Below are 25,394 nucleotides of genomic sequence, written 5' to 3'. Positions count from 1 at the left end.
ATATTCAAGTCTCTGATGGATGTCATGACGTCAGGCAGCACAGTGCTCTGGGCAGCCACACCGTGGTTGCTGCTGGAGATCATGGGTGCCACGGGGAGCCCACCAACATCTGCTTTCCTTCCCCAGATGAGATGCCTGTGGCTATTTTATAGACTCACAGAATCCTAGAATCCCAGAATGGTTTGTATTTAAAGCTCATCTCGTTCTGCCCCCTGTCACGGGCAGGACATCTCCACTATCCCAGATTGCTCTAAGTCCCATCCAGCCTGGCCTTGAACACTTCTGGGGATGGGGCAGCCACAGCTGCTCTGAGCAACAACATTTTAAATGCATGTGAGCAGTCTGTTGGCAGGTTCAGGGAGTTTATTTCTCATTGTGATTATTTTATACAAAGGTATAGATTAAAACTAGGTGTGGAAGTCAGATGTGAGGTAGAGCAGAGGTGGGACTTCCATCTTTGATTGAGAAGTGTTTGAATTGTTTTCCGCTGTGGACTGTTATTAAAAACCACTCCTTGTAGAGGAAAAGCCAGAGCTAGCGCTGGCAGCCCACACAATTCTTGCACAGCATGAATTGACCTTGTTTTTTAACCACCCATTCAGAAGATTCAGGATAAAAGCTGCTGCCTTTCCGTTTTCCCACAGAGGAGATGGCCACGTACCTCCGCTATGTTCGACGATTAGACTTCTTTGAGAGGCCAGACTACGATTACCTGCGAACCATCTTCACGGAGCTGTTTGAGAAGAAAGGCTACACCTTTGACTATGCCTATGATTGGGTCGGCAGGCCAATTGTGAGTTTTCCCTCTGAAATCTTCCTCCTTGCTTTCCAGGGGCTGCTTCCACACCTCTGCCTCTTTGTCCCTGATAATCCCAATTAATGGCAGCATGTTTAAGGTCAAGTCTTTTACTTCTAAAAACAGTGAAGTGTCCTGATGTTGTGTTCAGGAGATTCTTTCTGTGCCTCAAAGTTTCCCTGAGAGACAAAGGCCCCTTCCCACCTCTCTGGGCTTGCGCTGGTAGGATATTCAAGCCCCACTTCTCCCCCTGTGACAATGAACATGACCCGACTGGACTCCCTCTGGTCTAACACAGGATTGGAGACAAATATGTAAAATCCATCTTAAAGCAGGAGAATCATTGAAGACTCCTGTAATGGTCAAGTTCTCATCAAGAACATACAGGAGATCCAGGCAAGGCTCTGATGGATGTTCAGTGAATAGTAGAATCCCAGAATGGTTTGGTTTGGAAGGGATCTTAAAGCTCATCTTGTTCTCCCCCCACTTCCATTGGCAAAGGGCACCTTCCACTGGACCACGTTGCCTTCAAAACTTTCAGGGATGGGGCAGCCACAGCTTCTCAGGCCAGCTCGTGCCAGGACCTCACCACCCTCACAGGGAAGAATTTCTCCCAAATATCTAATCTAAGCCTGCCCTCCTGAGCTCAGAATATTTTGGTAGATACTCCACAGGCTGAACCAGCTCTGTATGGCACATGACAAGGAAATATTGGAATAACCAAGCTCCATTTAGCAGTTCCATGACTCCACATGGACCGTAACTCTGATCTCATTACATTGCTTTCTTTGTCAAAAGCTAGTTGTACTCAAGAAGACCTGCTCATGACTCACCCCAAACACCAGCAATGACACCTGTAAACTCATTGTCTTCAGTGCTGAACTAGGCACTGCTGCTGCTTTACTGTCCCAACTATATTTAGCATTCCCAATGTTTACTGTGCCCAAAACAGTTCTTGAGAAATCATTCCCTTTGTGAATCAAGATTTTCTCCTCATTTTTCTTTAATTACAAAGGCAATTGATAAAGAGCACCTTGTAAAACAAGCATGCTACTGCTGCCAACCGTGGTGGTTGCTATGGAGATCTCAGTGTTGGGAGCAAGGATTATGACTTTGGTGAGGAGAGAGCAGATGAAGCTTTAATTTTAACACGTCCTGTTTCTGTGCAAGCGTGATTTTTACAAGTGGTGAGATGAGGGGATGAGGAAAACAAGTCTGTATATTTTCAGTTGTAATAACCCCGTGTGAGACACATTAGGTGTGATCTGACACCGAGACTGACACCTAACAATATCTTCTTAATTAATTTTTATACAAGATATTTGGGGCTGGTGTCCACCATTAAATCACATGGCTATCAAATCACAGGGATTTTATAGCCCCGACTGTAATTCTCCTTGGCTATTACCTTTGGGCAGTGTTTAGATGTTTTCCTGCTTCCTCACAGCCTGACACAGTGGGTCTGTGTATGTGAGAGTCTTCATCCTAACCAGCACCTTATTTTCCAGCCTACTCCTGTGGGATCTGTTCATGTAGATTCTGGGACATCTGCAGTAACAAGAGACAGCCACGTCCACCGGGATCGACCATCCCAGCAGGCCCTTCGCAATCAGGTGTGTTGCTCATGATGGCTCTGGCCCCTCCCAGAATTCCTCTTGCACTGGAGAAGCAGATGCCGTATGACATTACAGGTGGTTGGGACTGATTCTTGGTCATGACAAGGACAATCCCTGCTTCATTTCAGGATTGTGATTTGAAGAGAATTTTGTCAAAGCAACAGGTTGTTGAAATACTGTATTCACCAGTGGAATTCCTCATGAACCAAATGGATTCCAATTTGGAATGGATTGTTTGTCTGTAGTTTGTGTGTAAGCTGGTTAATTCAATGATCCAGCCCTGACCTACAACATTTTTTGGGGTGCTTTTACTCATAGCACATGGATGTGGAGTAGCCTGAGAGGTGTGGCAATAGCAGCCTGTCCCAGGTGCCCTCTGCCCATGGAGCGCGTGGCTGCAGTAGAGATCTGTGTCCTATATACACCCATGTATCCTTTTTGGAGCGTCCAGTTCACAGTGTGAGTGTTGCAGAGCACAAAGGACTGGCAGGGCAGGCACCCTTGGGAAGGCTGGGCATCGTGGTCCAGATGAACTGCCATGCTTTGAATTTGAATTACCCTATTTTTTCCTTTCTCATTGTACTGCTTTGTTGGTGTTGAGAGTTTGGATTTTCTGTGTTAACTGAACTGCTCAGATGTTCAGTAGATCTCCAGCCGTGGCTCCTGGCTGGAGCTGTTGCTGCTCTTATTTCCAGGGAGTGGATCTGGGCTTGCTCTGCTCCTTCAACCTCTGTCCTGTTCAGCTCCTTGGCTGCTGGTACTGCCCCTGCACAGTTCCTCGAACTGGGGTTCAAGGGTGGAACATCAAGTCTGAGGTGTCATAACCTGTCTGGGCTCAGCTTTCCTTGGGTCATGAAGGGTCGAGAAACTACCATAGACTAGGATACATCTCAGTTCATCAGTTGCAGTCAGGGTGAACACCCCTTATTGGAAGCGGGTGGTTTGCAGCATGTGCGGTGCAGTGTTTGTGCAGTGATTAGTGTGGGCTGGTGTGTGAGCCCTGCCACAATAATCTGCTTTAATAAATTCCCTGATTGGTGCATTAACCTCCCAGTTCTGGGTGGAATCTCCAGTTGTCCACCTCGACCACAGACCTTCATGGGGGGGAGGGGGGGTGTGTGTGTGAGGCATCATGTTTCCTTGACTGGAGCTGGCTTCATTTTCAAGCATTTTAGTTCACAAATTATAGTATGAGGTCCAAAGAAATCTGTGTTAGTCCCAAAATATGCAGGCAGCTTTTTCTTCTGAGCCACACAGATAATCTGGATGTGGGATTGCACAGCAACTTTTGTCATATTTTCACCTAAACATTACTTAGGATGATGAATTATTTAATATAACACAGGGAAAATCAGGTTCTTCTCACCAAAACACAAACAGCTCTCTTCCAAGGGACATTCCTTTTAAGTCTTGAACAAAAGATTTCTCTAAAGGAAAAATGAGAAAAAAGAAACATCTCGAGTGTGAACTGGAGGCGTGGGTTTGGGTCTCCGGATTTAATGGCCTTATTTTTGTTCTTGGGTATAATAACTGCAGATCTCTTACAATACTTGACGCCTAGTAAAGAGCTGTCGTATGTGATATCCTTTTTTTTATCCCATTCCTCTGGGAAGTGAGGATATTTAATCAAAGATGGGTGATGGGTAAGCTCTGTCCCCCCTGTCTTTAGGTGCCAGTCTTGTCATATGATTTGGAAGCTGGTAGGAAGGTGATGAGTGTTAATGGGAACTCGTGGCTCCCAAGCTGTGTCAGGGGAAGTTGAGGTCGGATATCAGGAAAAGGTTCTTCCCCCAGAGGGTGGTCAGACACTGAACAGGTTCCCCAGGGCAGTGGTCACAGCACCAAGGCTGCCAGAGCTCAAAGAGCATTTGGACAACACTCTCAGAAAGAGGGTGGGATTGTTGGGATGCCCTGTGCAGGACCAGGAGTTCTATTCTGTTCTGTTCTGTTCTGTTCTATTCTATTCTGTTCTATTCTATTCTATTCTATTCTATTCTGTTCTGTTCTGTTCTGTTCTGTTCTAAATTCCACAGGCATCACTTCCTCAGTGTCACTCCTTTGGGTTGCTTTGGGCTCAGCTCAAGCCAACTTCAAACCCAGTTTGTCACATACTTGGCTGTAGAGCTAAAAGAGACAAATCTGGCTCTTGTGGCTACCGGAGCCTTTCCTGGAAAATGCTTGCAGGCCCTTGGCAGGAGTTTGCCTCTCCCAGTGCTGAAGTACCATGGTACTGTTTCATACCCTGAGCTGGCCAAGCACCCAATACTGTGGAAGAAGCAGCACTTAGGATCTGCCTTCCACCACCTTATAAAACCTTCATTCAATGTCTCCAGTTGTTCCTGTTCTTGTGACTTACAACCATTAAAAAATATTCCAAGGGAGGTGCTTCTCCTTTGAGTGTCACCGAGGACAAAAAGCATGAGCAGAGTCTCAGGCTGACGGAAAGGATGTATAGTAAGAAGATTTGATAAACCAGAGGATCTTTAAGGTCTCTTCCAACCTAAACCATTCTATGATCCTACGACAAGATACCTATAGGGAAGTAGCACCTGGATTTGGTGGCTGTTTGGAAGGAAGAGCAGCTCCGTGGGTCACTCTGGGAGGGAGTCAGAATGAAAGGAACAATAACAGATGTTTTATGAAATGCCAGGAGACTTCTCTTTTACTTTCCCTGCTTTTTGGATGTGCTCCTGCTCTAGTAGACTGACAATTTACTAGTGGGTGATGAGGTTTGTTCAGAGACTTCAGGAGTCTCTCCGTGTGCTGGGCCCCTCCCTTTGGTTACTGCTTCACCTTCACTGATAAGAACTTGATGTTTATTCAGTGGAGCCTCTTGTTTCCTGGACAGATCCATGGTGTCTCATTCAGCTGAGGCCTGAGGCTAACACAGATTTGTTTGTCCCACACTTCCAAGTCTTGTGTTCCTCTCACTTGGGTCAGTTGGGTTCAGGTGCACTGAGATACTCCTGGGTCTTAGGTGAGCACTGCATGTGTTGTCATCAAAGCTGGGTGACCCACAGAAGCTTCTCAGGCAAGTACAAAGGGATTCTTCTCAATAAAAAAAAAAAAAAAATCTAATCATTTACTTGCCTGACTTTTGCATCTGTTTGGGACAGAGAGGAAACTTGTTAGCAAAAGTTTCTATCTACTTTTCTGCAGAAACCCAAAGAGCCCCCAACCCTCTCTCCAGTCAAGCAGTTGTGGTGGATGTTTCCTTCTGCACTGCACAAGTGAATCAGTGTGTGGAATGGAATCAGGTGAAATGAAGTGTTTGGCTTTGTTTTATGTAGCAAATTTGAGTTTAAAATTATGTATTCAAGGGAGGTTCAGCTCATTTGTCCAACCTTGCTGCCATGCCAAGTGGTCTGGTATGTGTGACCTGACAGACAGAGTGAAATGTTGGCAGCGTGATTGTTTCTATGCTGAAATCCATGAAAATGAAACTGTGGAAAGAAAGAAGTTCTGGACTAGATCTTCCTCTTTGTTCATCAGACAGAGGAGACAAAATCCACTCCAGCAGTGGATCACTGCAGCCACCACAGATGTAAATAACGAGGTGCACTTGGGAAAAGGAAATTCTAGCCCAGCTAGAAGTGTAAATGCTTTGCTTTTTGCAAAGAAACTAACTCACTAACCAACACCCTTTTATTTCTTCCTCTCTTTCACCTTTTACCCTCTCTTCTGTTTCTCTCATGAGCAGGCGTCGTCAGATCGCCGAGGGGAGTGGGAGATCCAGCCAAGCCGGCAGACAAATACCTCGTACCTGACATCTCATTTGGCTGCGGATCGACATGGAGGATCAGTGCAGGTACCTCTTCCTTCTGGTGTGTTAAAGTCCCTGAATTCTCCTCAAATCACAGCAACATTGTGGTCAGGAGAGCAATCTCACTGGTCCTCTCCCATACGTAATGCTCAGGCTGTGGGTTTGTGGGATCCAAGCTGTGATGGCAACACTGTTGATGTTACCATTTTGATTAAGCTTTTCTTCCAAGTGCTGTTTTGAACTCAGATTTGTCAAACTGAGGACAAAAAAGGGTGTGTATGTGTGTATTAGCAGGTCTGGTCTATAAAGCACCCTCTCTCTCGTCTTGGAGGTTCTCTTGGGTGGTATGAGCAACTGAAATAGAGTTTGTTGGAGATAATCCCCATTAATGTTGAGAAAAGAGTTCAGCTGTTCCAAAGCAGACCAGCACCAGTGTGAGGGCATGGTGGCCACAAGGTAAATCTCTGGATGGTTGCAAGGAAGGGGATGTGTGACAGTGACAGGGTTGGAGGTAGCACTACCAATAAATTCTTTAATTCCTGAAAAACTCCTGTTTATGACCAAGGAATGAACAATGTCTTGAGCTGGACAAGCTCAAGAAGTGGACCCATGGGAATCTCATGCAGTTTAACAAGACCAAGTGCTGGTACTGCACCTGTGTAGGGGCAACCCATGGTATCAATCCAGGCTGGGGATGAACAGATGGAGAGCAGCCCTGGGGAGAAGGACTTGGGGGTGCTGGTGGATGAGAGGTTGGGCATGCCCCAGCCCAGAAACCCCTCGTGCCCTGGGCTAATCCCACAGCATGGGCAGCAGGGGAAGGGGGATTCTGTCCCTCTGCACTGCTCAGGTGACACCCCCCCTGCAGTGCTGCCTCCAGCCCTGGGGTCCCCAACACAAGAAGGACATGGAACTGTTGGAATAAGTTCAGAGGAGGGCATGGAGATGCTCCGAAGGCTGGAGCCCCTCCGCTCTGGAGACAGGCTGGGAGAACTGGGGGTGTTCAGCTGGAGAACCTGAGAGCCCCTTCCAGTGCCTGAAGGGGCTCCGAGAGTGCTGGAGAGGGACTTTGGACAAGTGCAGGGAGGGATAGGACAAGTGGGAACAACTTACCACTGCCAGAGGCAGGGTTGGATGGGACAATGGGGAGAAATCCTTCCCTATGAGGGTGGTGAGGCCCTGGCATAGGTTGCCCAGAGAAGCTGTGGCTGCCCCATCCCCAAAAGTGTTCACGACCAGGTTAGATGACACTTGGAGCAACCTGAGATAGTGGAAGGTGTCCCTGCCCATGGCAGGGGGTGGGAACAAGATGAGCTTTAAGGTCCCTTGTAACCCAAGCTCTTCTGTGATTCCAGGGTTCTGTGAAGTCCTACCTGCTCAGGTTGTCACCCAGGCTCACTGAGGGACCTTCTTACACTAGTGCCAGTGTGAGCCGGCTGAACGTACTGGGGAGAAGTGCAGGAATCATCCAGGCAAACAAGAACACTGATATCACTGCCTCTTTGGCAGAGGTTTGCTATGAGAGCTTGTTCTGCTGTCAGACACAACACTCTGAGAACTGGCTCTGGTGAAATGGGAATTAGTACCTGGAATGGGACAGAGCTGAGCCAAGGACACGGGTAGTCCAGGATGTCCCTAGGGAAATGCAGATTAGGTTGAAATGTTTACTTTTTCCTGATACTTGATTGGGTTGAATGATTTTTTTGGCTCTTTTTTCATTTAAAGATATTTTACTGAGTAGCAGAGAAACAAAGACAAGGAAGAACTAATAAATATGTAGCTCTGATCTCAGACATGAGCAGACAGGGACCTGGAGGAGTGTTCAAGGCCAGACTGGACGGGGCTTGGAGCAACTTGGTCAAGTGGAAGGTGTCCCTGTCCCTGGCAGGGGATAGAACGAGCTGAGCTTTAAAGGTTCCTTCCAGCCCAAACTGCTCTGTGATTGTATGACTCCAGCACTCAGTACAGAGTAGATGTTTTTATTCATATTTCTTAATGTAAGGGGAATGGTTTCCCTGTAGCTACGTAGCTACAGCACTAATGCAACTACCTGAGCAGTTTATGAGCCTCCATGTGCCACTGTAAGCGTTAAAATTCTGCTTACATGCAGCTGAGACCAGGAAATGTGCTGCGTTTGGCTGCAGAGGCTGGAATTGTTTCTCGACAGACACCCCAATTCATTCTGCACCCTTGGGTGTTTGGGCACCTTTGAACCACCAATTCCTTTAAGGCTGAATTTGCCACCTGAAAATGAGGCAGCAGCACATGAAAAGCGAGGAGGAAAATCAAAGTCTTTTGGAAAATGGAACTGAACAAGTAGCTGAACAACATGTGGGAAGAGCCCTGGGAACAGCACAATTAAGTGCCAGTGTTGCAGAGTCAGGTGGGAAGCGTGGGAGTGTGGAGAACCCAGGTGGGCCCATGGCATGATGAGTCTGGGAGAGGGGTGAAGAGAAGCCAAGGAGTTGTCACTTGAGGAGAGCTCTGAGCATCACATGAGCTGAGTCCTGACCTACCTTGGCGGAGCCCGGCCTTGGGGCCTGGTGGGCAAAAGCAGCAGCTGCTGGTAGGACTGAAGTGTTCAAAATGAACATGGATGGATGTGCTGAGTAGTGAGGGCGCATCTGCTACAAGGGCTCCCTTCCCTTCATATCTGGTGATCAGGTCATCCAGAGCCACCAGGAGCTCTGGGTAGCACCTTGACTCCCACCCCATGGGAGATACCTCCTTTTGCCTTGTAGAAAGGTGAAGAGGAGGAGAAGGAGGGGGAACCAGGCATCCTTACAGCTCTGGAGCCAAGAGCAGCTCCAGGTGCCTATCCTAATGTCGAGGTGGAATGTGGAAGGTCCAGCCAAACCTCCATCCCATGTGGACTTCCTTGGTGGTTGTTGTGGCAGTGGAGCAGTGATTAACCATCTAGCTGCCAGGAGCTGGAAGCTGGATGGTCATTACCATAATGGAAATGCTGAAGTGAGCCATCATGGCAGCTGTGAGGCAGCAAGAGATGAGAGACCATGTCAGTAGCTTTTGGGTGAGGAAGTACTTCGAAAAACGGTCTGTGTAAGGAGAGAGACTGGTGGCTCTGGAGTGGCTTCTTCCCATGGTGCTGCCAGGCAACAGGATCAGCCACTCATCTCTAAAAGTGTCAGGGTAAAACAATCAACATTATCCAGGTCACGTGTCTATGTAGGGCTGGCAGTGCCCACACCAGTGGCTATGCTCCCAAAGTGGCCTCCCAAAGCTAGAACGACGTGTAGTGGGCACACGTGGGAGTGGGAATTAGTGAACAATCCCCTTCCTGCTGCTCTGCTTGGGATGGACCAGGTCGGCCACTCGAAGGCATCGACAGAACCTGAACCTGCTGAGAGGGTGCAAAGAGACAGGAGCAGACAGTTATCCTGCAGATTTCCCACTCCCACAGCATTCCTTGTTGGGGAGCTTCTTTAATGGGGTGTTCCTTTGTGTTTAGGTGGTGAGCTCGACCAACGGGGAGCTGAACGTGGACGACCCAACGGGAGCACACTCCAACGCACCCATCACAGCGCAGGCAGAGGTGGAGGTGGTGGAGGAAGCTAAGTACGTTTGCTTTACAACAGGCTTTCCACTGGTTGGTCATTAATCCTCCTCCTGGGAAGCGAGTGGGGACGTTTTCCTGTGGGAAAGTAATCGATGCTCGTGTCCTGTGCCCTTTTCCTTGCATATTGCTGCTTTTGTGCATGGTGCCTTCAGTGCTGCTGCTGCTGCTGCTTCTCTTTGACACTTGTCATGCCTGGAGAACATAACTCTTACTCAGAGCATGTCCTGCCAGGTAGATGGTGGCACAGATCCTGAAATACTGGGAGCTGATTTCTGGAATCCTGCAGAGCGTCCCCCTTTCCAAAGGGAGAATGCACTGTGCTCTTGTGCTGAGTGTAGGAGTAGCTCAAGCACAGCTCAGTGAAGAGATCGTTGGTTTGAGAGTTGACACTTTATTTCTGGCTGTGAGAAGTGAGTGCCAGGTATTCAGAACGGTGCAAAAGTAAGTCCTGCAGGGATGGGTAGTTCTCCCTGTGGGTTGTCTTGGTCCAGCTCCGTGGAAGCTGAATGAGAGGAACCAGAAGCAGCTTGTGGGGGAGAAGGTGCTCCTTCTGAACTGACCTCTCCTGTAGCTCATGATCAGGAGTGAGAACGGATGTCCAGAGTCGCTGCTTTGCCCACTTTGGCCTCCTGTGCACACATGCTGCTTCCGGCACTATCGTGTCACCTTTTGCATGATCCTCAACATAGCACCTTCTTGCTGCCTCTGAACTAGACCAGGTCCCTGGTGGGTCACTGTGGAATCCTGGTGCTCCCTGAGCGAGGGGTCAGTGGGGCCAGGGCTGCCTTTGAACTGGTCAGTGCTGGGACATGGCCCAGCTGCCTGGTTATTATTTGACTGGATGATACTGCTGCCACTTGTCCCACGTCGTTTGCCCCAGCCTCTGTGGGCACTCCTGGGTGAAGAGGAAATCTGGCAGGTGCAAGGAAGAGTGTGTGGATGAGAAAGGTCCCTGCGTATTGTCATCTGTGCTGGTTGTCCTGAAGATCTTCTGTTCTCCTCCCTCGGGAAGCACCTGTGCAGAATCTTGCTCGCTGGTAGCTGGCCTGGCCTTGCCTTGATCCCAGTGGTAACAGGCACACCTTCTCCTCTGAGCCCAAGGAGCAAGCCTTGGATTTGGTGCAGGGTCCTCATTAGGCACCGCAGGGTGGTGGAGATCTTGAGGTGCAGGTTGCAGAGTGGGCAACATTCCTCTTAGTGTGGCCAGCAGGGACCACCAGTTTGGCGTCACAGGCTCTGAAGGGGGTACCCCCCAGGCATGTGGCTCCTAGGATGGGGCACATTGTTAGTCTTAACAGTTCTGATGCAACAACCCAGTGCAAGGAAGGATCAGGAACACCTCCAGCCCATGTTCCTGCAGTGAGGCCAGTGTCCAGCCCCCACTCCCTGTACAGGGGAGACAACAAGGCAGGTGGGAAGGAGCATGGGAGAGCTGTGCTGCCCAGGCCCTGTCCCTCAGGGACATGGAGCTATTCTGTCTCTCTCCAGCTCTTGTTTGTGTGCTCCCAGATTGGTTTTGGAGGTGCTGGGAAGCAGAGCATAAGCTGCTTTGCACTGACAGCTTTGGGGTCTGTTGTAATTCCCAAGCATAGTCCTCTTCATTCTGCTTGCCACAGGGACCACTGGCTTCATCTTTCCTGCATCTGTGATCAGAAATCCCCTCAGGCACACGAGAAGGGCAAAGGACATTGGGATTGTGCTCTGCAGTAAAGTGTGCCAGAGAGAGCTGGCAGGAGTGGAGCTGGGCTCTGTGTTTTGAGACAATATACAAGAGCAGAAGGGGCTTTCCCTGGCATTCCAGAGGGCAGAGCTGTGCCAGTGCTTCTGCCTGTAGTGTGCTGGAGAAAAACTCCTGATCTCAGACATGGATCCTGCTGGAGGGTTGATTCCAGGTGTAGATCCGTCATCAGGCCCTGTTGTTCCTGGAGCTGCAGGGGACAAGAGCAGATGGTGGCCCGGAGTCACTTTCTGATCCCAGCCCCAGATTAGAACCCGATGGGACTGGTACCTCCATGGCAAACAGGGGGAAGGTGGAAAACCCCTGGAGAAGGTGGCGGCTGTCAGTGGCACCGCGGCGAGGGCAGAGGTGGTGTGAGGGCTGGGGCGGGCGGCGGGCAGGCCTGGTGTGTGTCTGCCTCTGCACTGCATGTTTGCATGGCTGCGGTGACTCGCTTCCATCCCACCTCTGTGAACTAATCGCTCTTTCTTCCTTTCTGTGTTTTTTCTCTACACTCTCTGTAGCTGCCTGAAAATGCTCAACTTGTGGTGAGTCCCTCTCTCCAGTCCACATGCAAGGGGGAGCGGACCAGACTAGACTGGGGTTGGCAAAACCAAACCCACCAAACCCTAAAAAAGCACAAAGTCAAAACCAACCCAGAGCTGTTTTGATTTTAGAGCCACATGCAATCCTGGGGAGGGTATGGGCTGTGTCTGAGCGGCCACACTAGGCCGAGCAATTCGGCTGATCTCTGAACACGTGGATGTAAAATTAGACTTTAATCCTTTCCTATTTGGCTTTCCATCTCCCCCAAACGTTTATGTCCATGAGCAGATGATGTCTGATGGAGTTGGGCAGAGTTGGGACCAGGCTTGTTGGGCCTCTTGCAGGAATTCCTCACACAGACGATTATGGAGGGAAAACCCTGTGCTGGGTATCCAGGGGAGGCAGTCACTTCCTTGGAGAGTCTCATCTGGAGAAGCACAGGCCACAGAGAATGGAAAGACAAGACTATGGAGTCCCCATTAGTGATAGAGCCCCTGCTGGAGAGAGTGGGTGGGAGGCAGCTCCTTTTCAGCCAGCTGAGGTGCAAGTGATTGGGCTTCTGCAGGAAAGAAGGGTTGGAAGGGTTGGGATTAGCACTGGTCCAGTCTCAGTTCAGGGCTTTATCAGGGTTTCGAAGCTGCACCGGTAGTGTCTCAGTCTCAGGTGGTCCCATGGAAACGTTCCTCCCTCCTTGCCCCTTGGGGAAACCACATACCCAGTAAGCAGGGGACCAAGTGGAGATTCACATGAAGAATTTTTATCTCAAGGAGGGCTGATGGGTGTGAATGGCCTCAGAGTGGGGGGACCAGGCCCGTGTGTGGTGAGGAATGTCCTTGTTGGATGGGAGACTGACTGCCTCTGCCCTGCTCTCCATAGGCATCACCTCCAATACCTCTGGCATCTCTGGCTTCTCTGTATGTCGTAGTCTGGGGCTGTTCTCTTGGGCATTGTCTGCATGTAGAGAGATCACGTTCTGTAGTTGTCAGCCTGCCTTATTCTTTTATTTTGGTGTTTTGCCTCTGCCTGTCTGAACTGCCAGGATTTCCTTTCCTGAACCCTTCCCTGGACCTCTAAGAGCCTAAAAAGACAGTCACAAGGAAAACCAGCCAGAAGTCAGTCAGCTCCCTTTCTTGGGTACCCAAGGAGTCGAGTGCTGCTCAGCCTCTTCTTCCCTTACCCGCTGCATGCAAAACCATCACTCGTGCATCCTCCATCCTCTCTCCCCCTGACTTTTCCCCCTTACCCACCATTGCCCATGTCATGAAGGAAGGTAGCTGCTGTGGGAGAAAAATACTGTGATAGATTAAAGCAGGAGAAGGGGGCAGATGGCCTGGGACAACAAAACACAGGAGCAGTCCTGGAGTAGGGGTTCCAGCCTGGGCCAGGGGGGCTGCAGGTGGCACACACACCTCAGGGTGGGTGACCAGTGATGGAGGCTCCTGCAAGAACAAGGGCTTGGCATTTCTCCTCATCCCACCTCCAAACTGGGCTGGGTCAGGAACCTTGAGGCAAACCGTGGACGTTTTTCTCCTGGCCCTTAGTCTGTGCAGTGGGAGGAGTCCCTCCTCTTGTGGGCCCTGTGGGGCCTCTCCCACAGGGTTTGTGGCAGGGATTTACTCTCCTCAGCAGACAATCCATGCTCACAGCAGGGTGGTGGTCACCCATCACTTTTGCACCCAGGCTCGTGCACCCAGGGACAAGCACCTTTGGGGTGCGAGTAGGAAGGAATCTGTTCTTCCAGCTCTCAGAGAATGGAGGTGTAATGCCACCATTACACAAAGGACCCAGCGGAAAATAGTTTGGAGAAGTTGTTACAGTGGTTTTCAGTGTTTTTAGTCTGTTGGTACCAGATGATTGTAGGAGAAAATGGTCTTTGCATCCTCACATTTGCCTGGCAGAGTTCAAGAAGTGTTTGGACAACACTCTCAGGCACACAGTGGGATTCTTGGGGGTGTCCTGTGCAGGGCCAAGAGCTGAATTCGATGATCCTTGTGGGTCCCTTCCAAGTCAGAATCTTCTATGATTCTGTGGTCTACTTTGACTGCTTAGCCAAGCATCCCTTCCACCAGCCTGGAAGAGCAGCCTTCCATCATCACCCAGACTTCTCCAGAAGTGGCTGTCCCAGCACACAGAGAAAGACATGTAGCTCAGGAGAACTCGCACAGAACAAGCACCTGTGCAGAGTATTCCTGAGAGCTGAGGGCAGGAAGATAGATACACCTTCAGCACCAAGGGACTCTGTAGGAAACCAGCAGGACTACAGGATCTGGGTGACTGCTCCCAGTGTATCCCACAGGGAACCCATCGCTCCTCATGGTGCAGCTGCGTTGGGCATTCCTCTCTCCACCTCAGCCTCCACTCTCCATCCTTCTTGCTTCCCCTAATCCCTGGGCCTGTGTACCTCTCTTGCATCAGATGGGGAAGAAGCAGGGGTTCTGCATCCTGGCACTGAGTGATTGATCTGATGTGAAAGCTCTGGTGAAAGGTTCAGTAAAGAAACCTGGTCCCAGAGCTAAGGTCTCTTTGGAACTTGTCTTTTTAGTGAATGGTGGTGAAAACCGTGTGTCTCATGGCTGGGAAGAGCAGCCAGGGCTTGATGTCCCAGTCCACTTCCGCTGTCAGACAGAGGGAGCAGAGCACATGGATCCCTGTTTTACTGCTTTCCCAGATGGCTCCTTGTGTTCCTGCCCCAACTGAGCCTTGGGAGGGAGAAACCCGGCTGGTTCAGGGGCCTGGTAGTGGATCCCCTCACCACATGGCTCACTGGTGGTCTCCCAGTCCAGGCTGGTGGGATCACCATCCACCAGCCCCTGCTGACCATCCCAGAGGCCGAAGGTGTGTCCAGGCCTGGCGAGCAGAGGTGTTGTTGCATGTGGCCAACACAGGGACCCCCTGGGGTGGCATGGACTTCCGGGGGTGCCAGGACTTGATGCCGGGTGCGTGGCTGACTCTCCTTGTCCTTTGTGTCCCAGGTGCTGCTGCTTCTTTAAGAGGAAACGGAAGAAGACAGCTCAGCGTCACAAGTGACCAGTGCCTCCTGGGCCTTGCAGGAACCACCGCGCCTGCAGCTCCTGCCCTGAATCACTGGAAGGGGCTTCTCTTTAGGGGGGAGGAGGAGGAGGCAGAGGAGGAAGAGAGAAAAACAAACAAAAAAACAAAAACAAAAAAAACAAAACCAAGTGACATTTTAAACCAAAAAGAGAAGAAAACGTTCCAAAACAAACCACTCTGGGGTGGATCTGCTGAATGGTCTGCCTCATTCACTCCAAGCCTGAAGCTCCTTTTGGGACCAGGACTGTGGCTGGCTCAGGTCTTGGTCGCCCTGGGAGGGGGGCTGGCTGGCTGACCCTCCTTCCCGTTGTTTACGGCGAAGGCATCGTTCATGCAAACCTGAGGACTGTGCTTAGTTCCTGCTCACTTTCCTCCCCTCCCTCTCCTGTGCTCTATGCTCCTCCATCCTCCTCCCTCCCTAATTAAGTGAAGAAATCCAATAGGCTTGATTGGCCGTCGAGAGGGCAGGAGGATGCGAGGCAGGAGGAGAGTTGCTTGGAGAAGGGCCTGACCGCTGCAGCAGGAAGAGACAGGTTCCCTCTGCGTCTCCTTGGGAACAGTTACACTGTAATGTGCAAGCTGTGAGAAATTTGCAATCTACTGTTCCAGTTGGGGTTTTTTTTCCGGCTCCCTTGACACCTCCCTCCTCTGATGGTAACAGAGCAATGTGGATTGTTTTAAAGAAGCTGACGTCGTTGCACTTTTTATTATCTTTAGCATTTACAGATGCACATTGTATCTGTGGATATCTGCGTGGCCGCGCCAGCGCAGGCAGACATCCAGCGGGGAAGACGGTGGATGCACGGAATGCCCTCGAGTGGGGATGTCCACACCCTTGTGCCAGGCTGGGGCTCCCAACGCCCGCCTTGGGCCGCACGCTGAGGAAAGCATACTTGAATTTCCACTCACCCTTCCTAGCTGCCAGTGAATGTCCCTTCCATGGTTTCCTATGCCGTGCCTGACCCAGCTGTCCGGGAGACGCGAGGCCGTCACCTGGCATTGGCAGGAGGGAGCGGCGGCGTCTTTGCTGAGCCAGAGGAATTTGTGCTGGTTTAAGAGGTAGATCTGGATTGAGGTTCCTGGGAAGCAGGCGTTTCCCGAAGTGTGGGCAGCCAGGCAGACTTCCCAAATCCCTCTGTGGTGTGGTTGTGAACTTTCTGCAAGAACACCTTAGCAGGAGCAAAGCTTCCCTGGCAGGGAGAGGATACTTCATGCCTTAACACTGATCCCATCTTTCGATGGTCAGATAGGTTTGACTGGAATAGCCTTCATGTCCTCTCCATGAGCGCGGGGCCAGGTGCGGGGGACACCATCCCAGCCCCCCAGAGCAGCCATGGTTCTCCTGCACCACTTTGAGCCAAACCAATAGCAAGGAAAGGGCTTAGGACACTCTGCACACCCATAAAAACAAGGAAATCTTGTCTCCTGCTGCAGTGTTTCCCAACTCAGAGGAGGCTGAGGCTGCCCAGGGGTTCCTGGAGAGGTGGAAGGGCTGTGGGAGAACTCGAGCAGCTGTTGGTAAGGTTGTGAATAAGTTCCTTGGACTTAGTCCTTCAGTGTATGACACCAGACCAGGCAGCGACTTCACTTGAGGGACTTGCTTGTCATAAACTCAGGCCTGGCTCACCCCAAAATCCTGGAGAGCATGAAGGGAGGAAAGGGAGAGACTAGAGCTCCATTATCTTTTATTTGTTTTAATAATGATCTGCATAGCTTGGAGTTCACAGAGTGACATTCCCAGGAGGTTCAGTTCCCAGGCTGAGCAGAAGTGGGCTTAGAGGGCAGGAGATCACCCTGGGTAGGAAGCTCTGGGCTTGCTCCTCGTGCATCCCTGAGACAGGCAGGATACTGGTTAGAGCAGAAAGGCCTCGCTCCTTACCGGGACCCCTCCGGGGTGTCTCTTGGCTGTGTTCTCTCCATGCCTTATCCCAAGGAGTTCTCGGCTCACATGTGCACCCCTTTCTCCCTTTGCAAAGTGCTTTCCTCCAGCTGTGCCGTGGGCCAGGGCAGGAAGGAGGCAGGAAAGGGACCCCCTCACCTCCTGCCAGGACATTCACCCTCTTGTCCCCTTCTGCCAGAGGAAGGACAGGGACTGTGGCCACATTCCACCTTTCTCTTCCCGAACTCCTCTACTGCCAGGGGCTCCCAGGGGCTCCATGTCTCTGGCACAGGCATTCCCCTCTCTGCTGTAGGAAACCGTGGTTTGGTGTCTTGGGAGGGGGGGTCCAGGAGCATGGATGCTCCTCGGGAGCTGCCCTGCCCGCTGCAGACAGAGCCAGGCCCTGAGACACTTCTGTTGCTGCCCTCCCAAGCCCCACTAAGTGCCTGTCACCAGAACTCGATTCCTTCTGCATCTCCTGCCGTGTTTGGTCATTCCTCGCTGCCTCCGCTCAAGGAGCAGCTTGTAGTTGCAGCATATGTAAGTGTTTGCAGGGTGAGGGAGGGCGGGGGGGAAAGGGGCCATCTCAACAGGTTTTGTTCTTAAATGTTTTTGGTTTCTTTTGTTTCAGTTTTTTGGGTTTTTTTGTTTTGTTTTGTTTTTTTTAAGTGAATGTATTTGATTGTTTAGAAACTTTTCCTGACCTTGGTTTTAAGTGGGTTGGTTTGAAAGCTGTTTCATGGTGACCCACTACGGCTTCTCTCCGGAGATACAATGTTCTTTTAATCCTACAATGATGTGTTTGTAGGGGAGGACTGTCCCCCCACGGCATGCTGGTAATGCTCACTTGTACCAAGCCCTCTTGCACTATAATCGTACGTTGGACTCTTCAAACAAAAAGGGCAAAGATGTGGGGTGGCTTTTTAACAAAAAATTAAAAAAAAAAAAAGCAAATAAAACAGGTTAACAGCAAGTCCCGTTCTTGAGGGAACCGCTGTCCCCAGGGAGCTCGGAGGTGACGAGGAGATGCAGCCAGACTGAGCCAGCCATGCTGTGGTAGGACTCAGGCATTAACCGGGGCAAACCCTCAGGAGCAGTCAGAGCAGGGAAACCCTGGGGTTGAAGGGGAGGGGTCTCTCTGGGGGCTCCCTGAGGGCTGGGCTGGTCTCCAGTGTGTTTCTCTGCGGCTCAGCCCGCCAACGTTGCGATGCAGTCTTCTGAGGTATCAAGTGAGATGATTATTATTATTTTTTTTCAATAAAACATTGCACTGCTGCATTGTTCTCCATGAATAGATGTATTTATTACCTCAACCTGAGAGCATGGTGCTTGTGTTTTGTTTTCCTTTGGCTCCACTGGACACGAGCCCTCCTTGGAGGGGACAGTGTACAGAGTGGGACCTGGCAGGACCTTCTCAACAACTTTGTGTTGAGCCCTGGATGGTTTGGCCCCACAGAGCTTGGCCAAGGCATGGTGGTACTGCTTTCCCTTCTCTCTGTGCCTGCACATTCCCAGCTGTTCTGAGTAATAGGATGCCTTGTCCTGGGGCAGCCCTTGAGAGGCACCACAGGGAAAGGTGTGCAGGGACCTGCCTGCCTCGCCTCCTCCCCTGGCAAGACTGAAGAGTGGGTCAGGCTTTGGGATAAAAACTGAAAAAGGGAGTGAAGCCCAATTCCTCTTAAATAGCAGGATGACCAGGCTGGAAGCGCACAGGCGTGACTGCGGTGTTGTAGCTTAGCACCATCACTGAAGATGTCCCTGCCCAGTGGCAGGAGTTGGACTTTTGAAGGTCCTTTCTACCCAAAACCAATCTGTGATTACAAATCCTGGAGTTAGATGAATATGTGGGGATTATGTTTTTATTTAGTGTCAGCTCTGAGTCAGTGTCAGTCCCCCAAAAGACAAACCTCAAAGGTGAAGTCACAGGTTCTATGGGCTAGGGAGGAGATGCTTGAGGTTCGTCTCCTTGTCAGAACACACATATCCCGAAAAACAATTTTTGGGAACAGGCAATGAGAGCTCATACTAAAAAAGCTACATTTAAGGCTAGGAAGTGGGGGGGAAAGTGTCCCAAGAGCGATCCCAGCGCAGAGCAGGTTCCAAGCCCGTTTTTTTTTTTTTGTTCAAGTGCTCTCCCTGTGTGGGGACAGTGACAGCTGCTCCAAAGGTCCTGTTTGGCTCTCGGGTGGCATCTTTATAACGCCGTTCTGTTCACTGACACTGACTCGTAGCCATTTGGCTCGACTCGGCCTCCCGGCGGGACCGAGCACTCCTTTGCTTTGGCTGTTCAGTGTCCCCCTGCCCGCTGGGGACACCGGACCCGCTGACACAGGGGGCACAACGGGCCCGGGAGACACCGAACACAGTAACCTTGGGGAAAACAGCCCACGGGCCTCGGCGTGGGCACCGGGACACACCGGCCCTGCTCACCGGCCCCGCCCCCGCTCTGCGGCCGCGCCCATTGGCCGCCGACATCCCTCGGCCCCACCCCTCTCTACGACGTCCAATCATCGCGCCATTCTTCTCTTGATTGACAGCGCCGCGGCCGCCCAGCGAGGGGTAACGTGGCAGCCTCCCGCGCCCCGCCCGGCCGGAAGGCACCATCTGCCCCCCCGTCGCTGCCGTCGTTGGTCGCGCCCAGGCGGGCAGAGCGGGCGGGCGGCAGCGCGGGCGGTACCACCGCGCGAAGCGGTTGGGGGTGCGCGGCGGGCGTGGCCGGATGCCGGCGGCGCGGCGGGCGCTGTGGCCGGGCTGCGAGCGGCGCAGGATGAAGGTGCTGGTGGCGGCGGCGGCGCTGGGCGCGGCCCTTCTGCTTCTGCTGCCCGCAGCTTCCCGCGCCGACGAGCGCAAGAAGGGGCCCAAGGTCACCGCCAAGGTCGGGGGGGCCGGGCCGGGGCCGGCGCGAGGGACGCGAATGGGGCGGGGGAGGCCTGGACGGAGTTGTTGGGGTGAGGGGGGCCTGGATGGGCTATGGGGGCCCGGATGGAGGGGGGGGTGTGGTGGGAGGCCTTGAGGGAGGAGGGCTTGGGAGGGGCGGACACCTGGGATGGGGGGGTCTTTGACTGAGGGAGGAAGCCTGGGGGCAGTTTGGCCCAGCGCGGAGGGAGCTGAGGTGGGGGAGGCCCAGCTTGGAGTGAGGAGGAAGGAGTGTGGAGTGAGGGGGACCTGGATGGGGTGGGAGAGGCCTGGGCTGAAGGCCTGTGTTGGGGGGGTCCAGCTGAGATTGTGGAGCAAGGGGATGCAGGCAGGGAGGCGGGGGAGATCGGACCCAGTGAGATTTTGGGCCTGGTTGGACTGGGTGAGTGGGACTTTTGGGAGGAGGGTTGGCCCAACAAGGTGAGGGTGGCTCCCCTGGTGCCCCCCTAACCTTCCTGCACCCCTCAAGGTGTTCTTCGACCTGCGGATCGGGGAGGAGGACGTGGGCCGCGTCGTCATCGGGCTCTTCGGCAAAACAGTGCCCAAGACAGTGGAGAACTTTGTGGCGTTGGCCACCGGAGAGGTGAGGGGCCCACGGCCCCCTGGGCCTCCCCTGCCCCTGGGAGGCCCCTACTGCCCTGGGGCAGTGCTGGGTGCAGGGAGCTCTGGGCCATCCCTTTGCCTCACTCCATGTTCTTCCTCCTCACCTCCAGAAAGGATTTGGCTTCAAGGGCAGCAAGTTCCACCGTGTGATCAAAGACTTCATGATCCAGGGAGGAGACTTCACCCGCGGCGATGGCACTGGAGGTAACTTGGCCCACGCCAGCTTGGGCATCCAGCCACTGTCTGGGAGTGAAGCAGCAGCCACATTCCCAACACCTGCCTGTCTGCCCTGGGACCAGTGTGGAGCTGGAGCAATGCAGGAATGAGTGCGCATGGAGACCTGGCCTCAGAGCAGAGCTAGGTGTTGGGGTAACAGGGGTGCTGGGAGCCTCCTGCTCTGGTCCCTGGGGGCATGACCCTCCCTGCCCAGCTCATGGGGTGCTTCCAGCTCCCTCCAGCAGCCCATAGCTCATGGTTCCCTGTGGCGTTGGTGTTAATCCCCACTCTGGAAGTGCTCATTCCCCCACCACCATCGTCTCCCCCACCATCATCGTCACCCCCACCCCAATGCTGCCTTTTTTGTCCCCACTCTTAGGAAAAAGCATCTATGGGGACCGTTTCCCTGATGAGAACTTCAAGCTGAAGCACTATGGGCCGGGCTGGGTGAGCATGGCCAATGCCGGCAAGGACACCAACGGCTCCCAGTTCTTCATCACCACCGTGAAGACGCCCTGGCTGGACGGGAAGCACGTGGTGTTCGGCAAAGTGTTGGAGGGCATGGTGAGAGGACAAGGGGGAAAAGGGGGCCAGGGAGAGCGGGACTGGGCAGGCGAATGGGCTGGGAGGCACCTGGAGAGGGACAGGGGTTGGCCAAGCTGGCTCTGCCTGTGTGTCTCCATCTCACACCTCTGCTCCACCCAGGATGTAGTGCGGAAGGTGGAGAATACAAAGACCGACAGCCGGGACAAGCCCCTGAAGGATGTTGCCATCGTTGACTGTGGCACCATCGAGGTGGAGAAGCCCTTTGCAATTGCCAAAGAGTGAGGGACCAGCAGGGGTGGCAGGGCCGGCACCGGGGACCTGCTGGGACGTGAGGGGCCACTGGCCTGGGGCTGCCCTGCTCCTGGGGCAGGGGAGCAACCACTGGGTCCTGCTGTGACCCATTGCCCGGGCCCCTCTCCCAGCCAGGGGGACGGGGCACGGGCTCCCCTTCCATCACTTTTGTAAGAAGCACATGCTCCAGTAAATGTGACCAATGTGTTTTTTAAAAAAGCCGCCTCTCTCCTGCTTTCGGGGGAGGGCTCGGATCCCTTTCCATCCCTCACCTGTGTGCACCCCTCAGCCTTCCATCCCCCTTCTTCTGTGTCCCATCCAGCTGGGAGCAGTGCCACAGTTGGCCCCAGGTTTGCTTTGCAGAATTCCACAGTGCACCACTTTACCAGGCAATGAAATCCAAGAGATTTATTGCACCAAAGCCCAGATGCAGAGGGGTTTTCCAGCACAGTTCAGCATCCAAAGGCTGCAACCACAACCCCAAAACATTAGGGAGAAAGCATAGCTCCTACTCTCCCAGACAAGGCACTTTGGATGGTGGTGGGAGTGCAGTTGTGGCTCCCACTGTCCCCTTGGGTTCTCCCACCGTTTTCCTTCCCCAGTCCAGTGTGAAGGAGTCTTTTTCACCACAGGATTCCTTTCCTCACCACTGCAGCCCTGGGAGATGTGTGGGTGCCCAGGAGCCTGGCATTCCAGGGGCTCAAGGCACTGCCTGGCAGGGGTTGCAGCTCAGGGGGAGGTAAAGGCCCTGCAGGACCCCGGTGAGGACTGTGTTGGGGAGCAGGTCTGCAAGGAGAGGAGGGAGCTGGAGCAGCTGGTTCCCTCCTGAGCCCCGTTAAAGGAAAAACATCTTTTAGGGCCCCAGAAGAGCCTTTTGGAGATTTTTGGGACTTCCATGGTCCTTACCAGTGTCGCATGGCCCCACGTACGGATCGGAGCAGAAGCTGATGACAGGGCGCTGGGAAGGCAGGAGTCTGCTGCCATGGGAGAGGGGATGTCAGCCCCTAACCTGTCCCCATTGTCCCCAACCCTGTGTCTTGGGGTACTTAGAACAGGTCAGGGGGATGATCCCAGTGCCGTGTAGGATAACCCTGGTGCCAGAAGAACTCATCTACTCACAAGGGGCTGCTGGCCTTGGGGTCCTGCTGGCACCGCCGTACCTTCAGGAAGTCCAGCACATCGTGGGGCAACTCCTTATTGTGGTACAGGACACCCTACCGTGGCCCAGGACAGGTCAGTACCCCGAAAAGCCCACCCTACCCCACCGCTGTACGCACCTCACCTGCAGGTAGAGCTCCAGGCCCTGCCGGCGCTGCTCCAGTGCTTTGGGCATCCAGTGGGGGACATGGCGCGGGGGGAAGTCGGGCACCTTGCAGGTCTTCTTGATCTGGGGGGGAGTGTGGAGGGCATCAGGGCAGTACGGGCCAGGGAGGACAAGGACGAACCTCCTTGTGTCCCCTCCCTGTGTCCCCTTCCAGCAGAGGCAGTGGGTCTCACCCGCTTGTGTAGCGCCTGGAACTCACTGTAGCGCTTGGTCACTGTGTGCCGCCGGCCATTGCACAGCACCTCCACCTGGAACACCTGCAACGGGGGCAGACCTCATCAGCCTCATCCTCACCAGCCTCATCATTCTCAACATCCTCATCATCCTCACCAACCCCATCATCCTCACCATCCTCATTGTCCTCATCCTTACTGTCCTCATCATCTTCACTATCCTTATTGCCCTCACCATCCTCAGGGTCGTAGGACATCCAAATCCTGGGACAGATGGAGATGAACCCCCTCCCCCTGGCCAGTGGGAACCCTCTGTGGGGGAAACAGAGCCAACCAGGAGCCAACAGGAGACACTACCACCACCACCAAGGGCCAGCAGGAATCCCCCCCTTTCAAACACAGAGGGTCCCCAGGCAGGGACCTCAATCCCTGGTGACCCACCAGGACAGGGACACCCCAGTGACCCCCTCCAGCAAGGACCAGAGGGGCAGCTGGGGACATCCACCCCCTGGGGTGTATGGGGACTCCTCAGGCAGGGAGACACCCTGGGGACAGGGGGGACATCTAACCTCCTGAGCAAAGGGGGAGCTTTCCCTGCTTGCCCCAGGATTGTCATCGCCAAGGGCAGATGGGGACACTCAGCTACCCCCTGGGAACAGAGGGGACCCCCTGGGCCACGGACCCCATGTTTCAGGAGTAGAGAGTGCACTGGCAGGGACCACCCTGCCCCAAGACACGTGGGGGAAGGACACACCCCAGGGGCAGAGGGGGGTGACAAGAACTCCCCCCAGGAACAGAGGGGGCACACTCTCACCAGGGATATTCCTTCCACATCCCTTCCATGGGTAGAGGGTCGGTGTCATTCCCCCTACACCCCCACCTGGCAGGGATTCCCTGGGTGGGGGCAGGGACTGCCACTCCTGGGCATTTGGGGACATCCTGGTGGGGAGGGGTGGCACTTGGTAACATCCCACCACCGGGCCAGATGGGGGTACCCGGGGACAGACATGGACCCTCTTACCCCTCTGGGGTCAGAGATGATCCCCAGGGTAGAGGAACACCCCCAATTTCAAGGGCAGATGGTGCCCAAGGCAGGGACTCAGCACAGGCAGAGACCTCTGGCCCCTGGGGCAGGTGGGGACTCTTCGGGGAACACTTGGGGACCTCCAGCCCCTGGGGCAGCAGGTAACAAACACGTCCCCAGAATACGTGGGGTTTCCTGTGGGAACTTGAGGACCTCCAGTCCCAGGGCAGGCGGGGGCATGTCTGGAGAGACGGGGACTTCTCCAATAGGGGATCCCTGGACCAAGCTCCCCTCCCTTCCCCAACCAGCAGGGACCCCTGGGGCAGGTAGGACACTCCTGGGGACACTTGGGGACTTCCAGCCCCCGGGGTAGAGGAATCTACCCCTCCCCGGACAGACGGTAACCCCCATTCACGGGGGACAGAGGGACTCCCAGACCAGGGACACCACCCCGCCTTTCAAAGGTAGAGGGTCTGTGCCCCCACACACAGGGGCCTCCACTCCTGGGACAGGTGGGGAACCCCTGGGGACACTCGGAGACCTTCAAACCCTGGAGCAGAATGAGACAAATCCCCCGGAGCGCGGACGACTCCAGTCCTAGGGCACGTGGGGCTAGGTCGGGAGAGACGAGAACCCCTCAACAGGGGACCCCCGAACCAGCCCCCCCCTCCTCCACCGGCAAGGACCCCTGGGGACACGCAGGGACCCGGTGCAGAGCGAGACACCTCCCCCCTCCCCCCTTCTTGGACAGACGGGGACCCCCGTGGGCAGCCAAACCTCCACCCCCCCGAGTCCCCGCTCACCGTGTGTGCCCTGTCGGGGCTGCGCGAAGCCGCCGGGGGCTCCGCCGCGGGAATGGAGACGGCGATCATGGCGCGGGGGGGCCGCGGGGCGGGGAAGGGCCGGGGAGGGACCGCCCCGAGTGCCCACGGCGGGGACACGGTCCCCAAAGCACCCCGGGGAGGGTCCTGTGGCCCCACATCCAGCACAGGGGAAGGCGGGGGAGAATAGAGGAGCCGCAAGGACACCGCTTTACAGGGATATGGGGAAAGGAAAGTGGGAAGTCAGATCAAGCTGCGTTTTCCCTTTTTTAAGGCAGAAAGGGTATCGGTTTTGGTAAAATCCACACGTGGGGGAGCTGGGGGGAGGTTGAAGGTGCAAACCTATCCCTGAGCATCACAGCCCCAAAGGATTTTAGGGAATGCCACAAAGTGGAACTGCTACAGAGCCCCTGCTGAGCTCAGATCCTAAAAACGGCTCCCACTGGGAGAAAGGCAGAGAGCCAAAGCCTAATCAGGAGCAGGGACAGGTGGTCCGGGCAGTGTCCAAGGTCACCCCTGTCCCTGACACAACACG

The 25,394-nt window shown here is 53.7% G+C and overlaps 3 protein-coding genes across 8 annotated transcripts in view; 2 read left to right on the top strand and 1 right to left on the bottom strand.

The window, feature by feature from the left end:
• The window catches only part of CSNK1G1 (casein kinase 1 gamma 1), a 101,541-nt gene extending 83,320 nt beyond the window's left edge, over positions 1 to 18,221 (top strand). For 2 of the 3 annotated variants that reach the window (XM_050309326.1, XM_050309325.1), the window contains 6 exons: positions 645 to 793; positions 2,305 to 2,409; positions 6,113 to 6,220; positions 9,645 to 9,751; positions 11,994 to 12,017; positions 14,988 to 18,221. In XM_050309326.1, the coding sequence (XP_050165283.1) occupies positions 645 to 793; positions 2,305 to 2,409; positions 6,113 to 6,220; positions 9,645 to 9,751; positions 11,994 to 12,017; positions 14,988 to 15,042 (548 nt within the window). In that variant the 3' untranslated portion in view covers positions 15,043 to 18,221. The remainder of the gene's footprint in view (positions 1 to 644; positions 794 to 2,304; positions 2,410 to 6,112; positions 6,221 to 9,644; positions 9,752 to 11,993; positions 12,018 to 14,987) is intronic. The other variant, XM_050309327.1, reaches the window with a different exon arrangement.
• Positions 18,222 to 19,557: 1,336 nt separating this feature from the next.
• Positions 19,558 to 21,736, top strand: PPIB (peptidylprolyl isomerase B). Its single transcript, XM_050309414.1, has 5 exons — positions 19,558 to 19,820; positions 20,331 to 20,444; positions 20,575 to 20,668; positions 21,060 to 21,244; positions 21,386 to 21,736. The coding sequence occupies exons 1-5, from the start codon at positions 19,665 to 19,667 to the stop codon at positions 21,506 to 21,508; spliced, it is 672 nt and encodes a 223-aa protein (XP_050165371.1). The 5' UTR covers positions 19,558 to 19,664; the 3' UTR covers positions 21,509 to 21,736.
• Positions 21,737 to 21,898: 162 nt separating this feature from the next.
• SNX22 (sorting nexin 22) lies at positions 21,899 to 25,353 on the bottom strand. 4 transcript variants are annotated; one of them, XM_050309415.1, is made up of 6 exons: positions 24,842 to 25,353; positions 23,015 to 23,098; positions 22,800 to 22,904; positions 22,637 to 22,731; positions 22,424 to 22,494; positions 21,899 to 22,303 (listed from the first exon to the last, which is right to left on the bottom strand). In XM_050309415.1, the coding sequence occupies exons 1-6, from the start codon at positions 24,908 to 24,910 to the stop codon at positions 22,218 to 22,220; spliced, it is 510 nt and encodes a 169-aa protein (XP_050165372.1). In that variant the 5' UTR covers positions 24,911 to 25,353; the 3' UTR covers positions 21,899 to 22,217. The 4 variants fall into 4 exon arrangements, with proteins under 4 accessions (XP_050165372.1, XP_050165374.1, XP_050165373.1 ...); XM_050309417.1 differs by having other exon boundaries at positions 21,899 to 22,174; XM_050309416.1 differs by having other exon boundaries at positions 22,424 to 22,491.
• Positions 25,354 to 25,394: the final 41 nt, after the last annotated feature.

The sequence above is a fragment of the Myiozetetes cayanensis genome, unplaced genomic scaffold (genome assembly GCF_022539395.1).
Source record: "Myiozetetes cayanensis isolate MyiCay16 unplaced genomic scaffold, myiCay2020 scf14, whole genome shotgun sequence".
Lineage (NCBI taxonomy): Eukaryota > Metazoa > Chordata > Aves > Passeriformes > Tyrannidae > Myiozetetes > Myiozetetes cayanensis.
Note: the sequence above shows the minus strand (reverse complement) of the source record. Positions and strands in the feature narration are given on the sequence as shown.

Coding starts and splice junctions, on each gene's coding strand:
- PPIB (XM_050309414.1), top strand. CDS start 19,665: ATGCCGGCGGCGCGGCGGGCGCTGTGGCCGGGCTGCGAGCGGCGCAGG. Junction 20,445..20,574: donor TGGCGTTGGCCACCGGAGAG/GTGAGGGGCCCA, acceptor CCTCACCTCCAG/AAAGGATTTGGCTTCAAGGG. Junction 20,669..21,059: donor CCGCGGCGATGGCACTGGAG/GTAACTTGGCCC, acceptor CCCCACTCTTAG/GAAAAAGCATCTATGGGGAC.
- SNX22 (XM_050309415.1), bottom strand. CDS start 24,910: ATGATCGCCGTCTCCATTCCCGCGGCGGAGCCCCCGGCGGCTTCGCGC. Junction 23,099..24,841: donor GCCCCGACAGGGCACACACG/GTGAGCGGGGAC, acceptor CCCCCGTTGCAG/GTGTTCCAGGTGGAGGTGCT. Junction 22,905..23,014: donor TCCAGGCGCTACACAAGCGG/GTGAGACCCACT, acceptor ACTCCCCCCCAG/ATCAAGAAGACCTGCAAGGT.